Source organism: Chaetodon trifascialis, chromosome 6 (genome assembly GCF_039877785.1).
Source record: "Chaetodon trifascialis isolate fChaTrf1 chromosome 6, fChaTrf1.hap1, whole genome shotgun sequence".
NCBI classification, from domain to species: Eukaryota; Metazoa; Chordata; class Actinopteri; order Chaetodontiformes; family Chaetodontidae; genus Chaetodon; species Chaetodon trifascialis.
In genome coordinates this window covers 12,371,447-12,379,775 of record NC_092061.1, presented here as the reverse complement: position 1 = coordinate 12,379,775, position 8,329 = coordinate 12,371,447, and the positions used below count along the sequence as shown (strand labels likewise).

The window sequence follows — 8,329 nt, the reverse complement described above, 5'->3', positions numbered from 1 at the left end:
AACGCACCGAGCGGGTTTGGCTCTCTGCGAGCCTCCCCTGAAGTTGGAGATGCACACATGAGGTCTCTCTGCCTGGGTGGTCTCTCTACTTTAGTGAGCTGTTGCTAAGCAGCTAATAATAGTCGTGTTTGCTGAGTAATTTTTGCCCTTCTGGAACCAATCAGATGCAAGAAAGTCCTGCAATCTGACAGCCCCAGAGGCGGGATCTCGAGTCTTTTTTTTATTTTCACCCCTCCTCCTTCTCTGCCTCCAAATGGAGAGAGGTCTTTTTCTCCTCTTCTATTGAATCTCAGAGTTGGCCGTGACGCGCGGCCCAGGGGAAGACCACATAGATCTCACCAGAATGCTACGACCATCGAGGTTTCTTATCCGACGACTTGTGTATGGGAATCACTTTGCGCACCTCGCTTTTTGAGAGAAACTTACTTTTTTTAAGAGACACGGTGAATGCGGTGAAAGCGGTGGAGACCTCCGGATCACGAAATGTTGGGATGGAAGGCGCAGACTTTGACTCGCCGTCTCCAACAGGAGTATGAGGTCCTACTTCACGGGTGTGAGATCTCCGAGAGTGAAACTTTGTTGCCTTGGGATATCGCTACACGCTTTCGGGGAAATACTATAAAGTGGGAAACGGTAACAATCTCGCAGTCCCCGCAACATGGCCTCGGCTGCTAATGCGCCCTCCGAGCAGGAAAACAGAGACCCCGATCGGCCGAGGATAACGCGGAGGAACAGGGGGGACTATACCCGCAGCACACCGCTGGATTTGGAGTATTTGCAGCGGCCGAGTTACTGCGATGCGGGCTTCGCTTTGGAGCAAATATCAGAGGTGCTTATTTCTCAACTTTACCTGGAAAGAGCTTTATGGTTTTGGTTCCATTGTAGCCGCCGAAAAAAGTGGCCAAACTATGTCCAGTCGCTGCTAGGTAACGGGACGGGCTGGGCAGGGGGACACACGGGTAAGGCAAGGTTGTAACGAGCCCTGAGTTGTTTTGTTTCATTTAGTGCAACACTTAGATTCCCCCGACGCCACCGGCTTCTGTTTTAGGATGCGAAACAAGCTGTGGTTGCAAATATTTGCGATCGTTCGCAGGGCAGTACATCCCAACCTATAACGGTCTGAGAGCAGGCAAAACATGCAGCTTTCACTCACAGGCAACACGACCATTCACCGTTTCATAACATCCGCCTGGACCTCTGCTCACGAGCTGCGTGAAAGCTTCAGGTGTGTGAGAGAAAGGTGTGTGTGACAGTGGCTTAACTCAGGCGACTCGCGTAAAGAGGAGGAAAAAAAAAACCCATGTGGCTGCCCTCTTCCGTTCACAAATATTGTGAGTCCCCCCGTGATGGCTCCTCCGCTCCCCACGCAGGCCGGAACACACGGGCTGCCGGAGCGGAGTGTGTGTGTGTGTGTGTGTGTGTGTGTGTGTGTGTGTGTGTGTGTGTGTGTGTGTGTGTGTGTGTGTGTGTGTGTGTGTGTGTGTGAGGGGGGGGGTTTCACCACATTCACCTTTTCATGCACCTTTTCAGGGTATTTAATATCACAGTTTGACTTGTGGGTGTTGATGTGGGCTACTTCAATGACAAATTACACTACTCCTAAAATCTATCTTTTTGTGAAGTGTGTGTGTGTGTGTGTGTGTGTGTGTGTGTGGGGGGGGGGGGGGGGGGTACTTTTCAGTGCATTTGTAGGGGCTGTGCTGTGCAGGAGTCTGCAGGATTTTAACACCCTGCAGGCTGTATTTTTGCATTTTTGATATCACTGTGTGAAGTAGGGACACAAGAGAGGCTTGTTATCAAAAGCCCACCTACTGTATAATTGTAGCTACTTAACACCATCCACCACACCTGATGCTAGTCTGTCTGTATTAACATTTTCATAACTCATCACTGCGGCGGTGAAATGACAGACATGGATCAGGCTGTGTGTGGGTGACCTGTAGGGGATTAAGATATCGTCCTTCTGCATGTATCCTGCTAAGGTTACAGTTTATACATGTTACTGATATGACAGAACCTGTGGCTCTCACTCTGGGGAGTCCTCGCTGGTTTCTAGGCGGTCCTCAGCAGATGTGTGTATTTCATTCATCACATCTTAGCAGAGCGAGACAGTGAATGTGTTTTTATTGTTTTGATCACAGCTCCCTTTTCCCCAAGAGCTTTCGCCGTAGAAATATCTGCAGTCTTAACAGCTAGTCTTCTCAGATGATGTTCCTTGGTTCAGATTGAGACTCTCTGACATGAACACATTTGGGACCACCTGTGGTAGTCATTCTTTGCTTGTATAACATTAAACATTTGCTCTTTAAACTCTACAGTTTACCTGTCCAGGTAAGTGCTTCATGTGTTTTGTGTTGCAACTGTCAGTAACAGTAGGACTCTTGTCTCATCACAGGGGAAAGCGACTGGGAGGAAAGCACCTCTATGGCTGAGAGCGAAGTTCCAGAGACTTTTATTTAGGCTGGGCTGTTACATACAAAAGAACTGCGGAAAGTTTTTGGTTGTGGGCCTCATGATTTTCGGAGCTTTTGCTGTGGGCTTAAGGGCAGCTAATTTGGAGACGGACGTGGAGAAACTCTGGGTTGAAGGTAAGACACCGATTCTTTATTGGCTGTTTTTGTTGCACAGTTTATCTGTTTTTTCTTGTGTGTGTGTTTGTGTGTAAGATGCTGGGACTATTCTTAATTTCAGTGCTTTTGAAGCTATACAATTTGATATTGCATGTTAGGAAGGGCACAGTGTGGTTTAGATTGGAAGAAGAGAGGCTTGGTGGGTGCTGTTAAACAAAGCCAGAGGGATTGTTTATTGTTTAGACCCTGGCAAGAGGCCAAGTGAAACTTGTAAATAATTAAATTGGTTTGATTTCTATCATACTTGCAGCTTCTCAAACCACGTCAGATGCACACACAACATGTGCAAAAGGTGACTGTAACTGCAGTCAGGAGCAAGGTTGTAATTAAGTTCATAAGCAGCTTTTGGGGTAGAGGAAATTTTTGTCAAAGCCGCCATTTTGTGAGAGTGTGTGAGTGTGTGTGAGTGTGTGTCTGCCTGCCCCCAGCAGTTGAGTGCTCAGAGACTGTGTGTGGTCCCGTTTTGGACAGCTCTCAACTTTCCAAAAAGATTTGTCTCCGGCTGCAGGGAAAAAGCGGAGTGAGGACAGGAACTCGTGTTTGTGGAGTGGAAAGGCCACTCGCTTGTTATTTTTGTCAGAAGCGACTCGTGAAGAATTAAATTTCTTAAGGAAAAAAGGAGCTGTGCGTATGGGTGGTGCTTTGGGGGGTAAGGGGAAGGGGCTGTGCTTTTTTCCTTTCCTTTGATCCGCATTCCTGCACTTTGGGCTAGAGTTGGCTGGAGGAGTCATGAATGGAGGAGCAGATTTTGCTGCTGAGAAATTGAGTAGTAGTTTTCTGGCCCTAAAAAAAGAAAGCGTATAATGTTCATGCATAGTTGTTGTCACATTTGTGTGTCTGCTTTTTCTGTCTCGTCCCCATTTTAACCCCCCTCCTTCCAATAAAAATAATTATATCCCATCAGATCAAACATTAAAAGCAGACTGATTCCCGTACAGATCAAAATGCCCCCACCTCCTCCCCGGGTTGGCTGTTCTCTCCTTGCGTGCTGCTGCAGGGGTCTGACAGACAGCATGTTGGTCTAATCTGTGGCGCAGGCGCAGTTGGCAGCAGTTTAGGCAGAGGGGAGCCTCTTTAGTACAGGACTCCTGATTGAAGTCAGAGGAACACACTGTTTTCACACCCTTTTCACATGTCAGACCACGGTCATGTGTGCTATGGTGAGGGGCACCGCATGAAACTCAATGTTATTCCCTTGTAACGGTTGCCAGCTTTTCGCAGTTCCGTCTTGTTCTAAAGGGAATATAATTTGGGGTTTTTAACTATAAAACAAAATAAGAAATTGCAGGACATCGCTTTGGGCTCTGCTAACTTGTGATTACCATTTCTCTTTATTTACTCTCCCTTGTCACACTGTTGACCCTCTGGGAGCTCCTGTGGAAATAGTGCATTTAGTCATATTTTGGCAAACGTGTCAGTTGGAGCATACAGAAGCGCAGCAGAGAAGTACATTATGCTGTCGCAGTTATTTGAGCTTCTATGGATGCTTCTCCAATGTGAGAGAATGGATTTTTTGTGTGTTTGTCAGGCAAAATATCAGTTCAGGCCTGGTAGCTTGTGATTACTATTTGTTGTAATTCTTAGATGTTTTGTGGATTAAAAGATTAATCAGCTACTCAAAAAAGCAGAAAGGTGCTGGAGTCACATCACATTAATCAACTGATGATTAAATTCTTATATGACCTTTGTTTTTGCTTGGGCTTTAGTTACACCACGTTGACCCTGACAGACAGTTAAACCAAGTCTAGTGACCTCTGCTAGACATCTACAGCATGGTCCCGCTCTGGCTCATACCAACACAGAGACCTGCTCATGCACACGCAGACACTGACAAACTGGGCTGCGGTGGTTTCCGAGGTCCCGCTACATGAGGGGTTCCAGATGTTGATAGGGAGAGATCTGTTTGTTTAGATTAGCCTGCACAGCTGAGGGATAGATTAGTTCTGCCTGGACCGTGGAATGCTGTGCTGGGCCGTGCTGGGGGACTGGCCCATCGTCCGAGAGGAAAAAGAGGAGAGAGGAGGAGAGGACAGAGCGGCTGTTTATGTTTCATTTGGAACTGCCCTCCGCAGGCGACCCGTGGACGACCCCGCCTGGGAGCTGTGTGGCCTGTGGACGCACACACGCACACACACATCCTCACACAATACACCCAGCACATGCGAGATCTCTCAACTCAGCCAGAGCCGCGTTTCTGCATCCGCGATCTCATGTTGTGTCTGTCGTCACCTGCTTTCTGGTAGTCGCCGAGGTCTACGGCAGGCCACCATTAGCTGCGCGCTGGAGCTGGCGAGTGTGTTTATTCTGCGCGCTGTCACGTGCCGCAGCTTTCGCAGGGATTGTCTCCTCTCACACAGTGCTCACTCAGCACTGTTTATAAACACTCAGACACAGGAAGTTCTGTTTATAAGACAAAGCGACAGAGACCAATTGGGAGTGAGACAGCATGCCTGCTGAAAGAGACGGTTGTGTCAAACCTCAGAGGATGTATGCTGGGGTTTGTGTTTTCTGAACATTCAGGGAGTGATAGTCATGTTTTTTTGAAGTCTTTTCCAACCTAGTATTTCAGGCAGATTGTACCCACACTGTAGATAAATGCTGTGTTTATGTCCACTGTGACGCTCACAGGAAACGACAGGAAGTTGTAGTATTGTGCTCTCCTATCTCGCTCTCCCCACACACAAATGTGTCTCGCCGCCCCCTGTGTGCTTTCTTCAGTGTCAGAACACGATGCCTGGGTTCAGCTTCGCATACATCCTCAGCTTCATATTGCAGAGCTAGATGATTAACTGTAAGCCACGTTCAGCAAGCGGAGACATCGGAGAGAGGAGTACTTTTACAGTTCCCTCTATCCACAAATGGAAAATGGAGCCATCCCTTGGCATTCTTGGTTAAGGCAAACATAGGCCAAATTGTAAAGAAAATAGCAGCGCCGCCTGCCTCTAATTAAAACAGTATCGCGTAAACATTGGCCTTCCTGTAGGACGGCCCCTCACTCTTTCGCTCTGTTTCTGTGCTGAGAGAGGGGCTGGAGATACAGGCTGTGGTGAAGTGTCTGTGGTCTTGGTGGGTGAGAGAGGGTACAGGCAGCAGAAATGTTGGAAAAGGGGCTTATGAAGCTCAAGCTAAGGGTTGAAGTTGAAACTGGAGGTTAAGCTGATGAGCTGGAGCTGTACTGTAATCTGGAGTTGTGGGTAGCCTGTAGCTCCGGCATAGACTGAAGAGAGGATGGGGCCTTTATCGTTCAGTGGAAGTCTTTTGTTTCATCACAGACTCGAGCTGCACATGACTGATTCAAGTTATAGTCCCCAGATTTATGGCCTAGACTGGGGCACAGGGCTATGGGTTGTAGTTTCAAGGCCACAGACTGAGGGGAGGCCCCAGGTCCCAGAGCGCTTTCTTGGGGGACATAAGTGTAGAGGCCAGGGGCCACGGGGGTAGACCTCTGGGACCCTGAGGTCATCTCATAGAGGCCCCGCTATTTAAAACCTCACCTGATACTCACCCTGTGGCCTGGGTGCAGAGTGAAGACTCACAGCAGAGGGGTGGGGGGGTAGAGGGGTGGAAGAAATGCAGCAGAAGGCACAGCTGTCACCAGGCGTTGTTTGTGTCCTGTATATGTTAATGTGTGTACATCTGTGCACATCTGTATGTAGGAGTGCATTGCATGAGCCAGATGTTGTTAGGGTCAGAGTTTGCATTGTTCTCCTGTATCACTTTTTCATTTTATGAATTCGTGTTTAACCTTTTGACATCTGTCCTCCAGCAGAGGGCAGTGAGTCTGATATCATTTGTGCTTTCATTTCTGCATTACTGTATAATAACAATTCAGATAATATCCAAATTCTGCATTAGTGCAAGTACATCGTTCCTGCTGTAATGACAGAATACATATTGAGGAGGCAAATTTGAACTCATGCTCCCTCAGTGTTCATGATTTATTGTCCTTCTGACTGAAACAGCTTATTCCTGATATCAACATGGTAACAGTTAAAGTGGTGCCAGTCCATGTTTGTGTGAATCTTGAGCCTGATTTAAGGTCTCAGAATTGAGTCTGATAGGACCGAAATTTATTTTTTTCTAAAGCAACTCCCTCCCTCGCATGTCTGTTTTGTATCTAGTGTGATTAAGAGCTGAGTTGACAGAGTTGGTGGTTGTTTTGTTGTTTTGCTGGTAATGGCAGTGGAGAAGGGAGCGGTATAATGTTAAGTGCATGCGGAAGAAGCCTTGACATCCTTTCTTGTGGACGAAGATGAGGAGGAGGAGGAGTGCCCCGAATGTGGCGTCTCCACTGAGAGGATTGTGGTTTGCATGATTGAATTATCCAGCTTTTGATGTGTATGGGAGCATTGATACATGCATGGATGCACGCACACACACACACATTCACATATGTAGAGAGGCTTGTTGGAGTTTTGGTTGTGTGAATGAGTAGGTGTTTGACCAGGCCTGGCGTAGCAGGCTGTTTCGATGGCCTCCTTTTTTTTTTTTTTTTTTGGACTATTTTCTCTTCTTCATCATCTTCTCTCCTTTTCATGTTTTCCTCCTCATCTCTCTTTTCCTTTCACTCTATCCCTCATGCTCTATCTCCAACCGCTTTCATTCAGCAGCCGCAAGCAATCAAACACACAATTGCGCCCACACCCAATATTTTTCCTAGTTTGCGCAGAATACACTGCATACAGTCATCTATCTTTCTTTCTCCATCTATCTCACTCTCTCTCACACAGTTGCAGGCAGCCACACACAAATGTGAGCGTGCACACACACTTTTTACGTTTTCCAAACTGGACTCAATTAAGTATGTGTTTATCAGTTCACTACAAACAGGATTAAACCTCTATAGAAGGAATAACATTCCAGCGTGTTGTGTTAAACTTTACGAGTTGATGAAAAGTGCAGGCTAGCTGGTGAGGGATTTAGTGTGGGGAAACATTGCGCCTCTGGTACTGTACACAGACTTACGGCACTGTTTTCTCAAGCTAGCTCTTCCTCATTTGAAAGCAGTTTTGTGTATATTAGCCCTACTTGGCAAAAGTAAATGCGAAATAATGTAAAAAATCTGCCTGCTAGTTAACTGTGCTGTGTGTGTCCGTGTGTGTCCGTGTGTGTGTGTGTGTGTGTGTGTGTGTGTGCGTTGACTTAACCAAAAATTGGGGACATTTTTCAGAATACACACCAGTTGATTGGGGACGGCTTTGCAAATGGGGACAAAAATTACCGTCCCCATTTAGATTTCAATATAATCGTATTCTACAAGCTCCAACATGCATTTCTGTCTTAAAATCGCCACTGTCCCCAAAACTGACTTTTTTTAGATTTCGTGTGTGAGAGTGTGTGCCCCCCCCCCACCCCCACTCAATCTGTGTATAATTCTGCACACTGCCCCTGGTGGAAGTGTATGGTACTACATCATGCACATGTCCCCAATTTGATGATACATTTTCTGATAAAAGTGTGTCTCCACTCCTTGTTAAATATAACAAAGCTATTGCTTTTAAGGTTATCAGCAAGCAAAATGCAATCCTATACATCATGTATAGTATAGCTGTATAAATAATGTCTGTTTTTAAATGTCTTTCGCCAGTAGACTACTCTTATTCATTAAGAATTTCACCACAAACAACAAAGTTAGCACATAATATTAGCTAGGGATACTGACTTTATTCTATTTGTCTGTTGTTTCAACTGAATGACTT

General features: G+C 46.4%; 1 protein-coding gene across 3 annotated transcripts in view; it reads left to right on the top strand.

The window, feature by feature from the left end:
• Positions 1-277: 277 nt before the first annotated feature.
• Positions 278-8,329, top strand: part of ptch1 (patched 1) — a 55,282-nt gene continuing 47,230 nt past the window's right edge. For all 3 annotated transcript variants that reach the window (XR_011602293.1, XM_070964603.1, XM_070964604.1), the window contains exons 1-2: positions 278-829; positions 2,396-2,588. Coding sequence is in view for 2 of the 3 variants with exons in the window: in XM_070964603.1 (XP_070820704.1) it covers positions 659-829; positions 2,396-2,588 (364 nt within the window). In the remaining variant the exon portion in view is untranslated. The remainder of the gene's footprint in view (positions 830-2,395; positions 2,589-8,329) is intronic.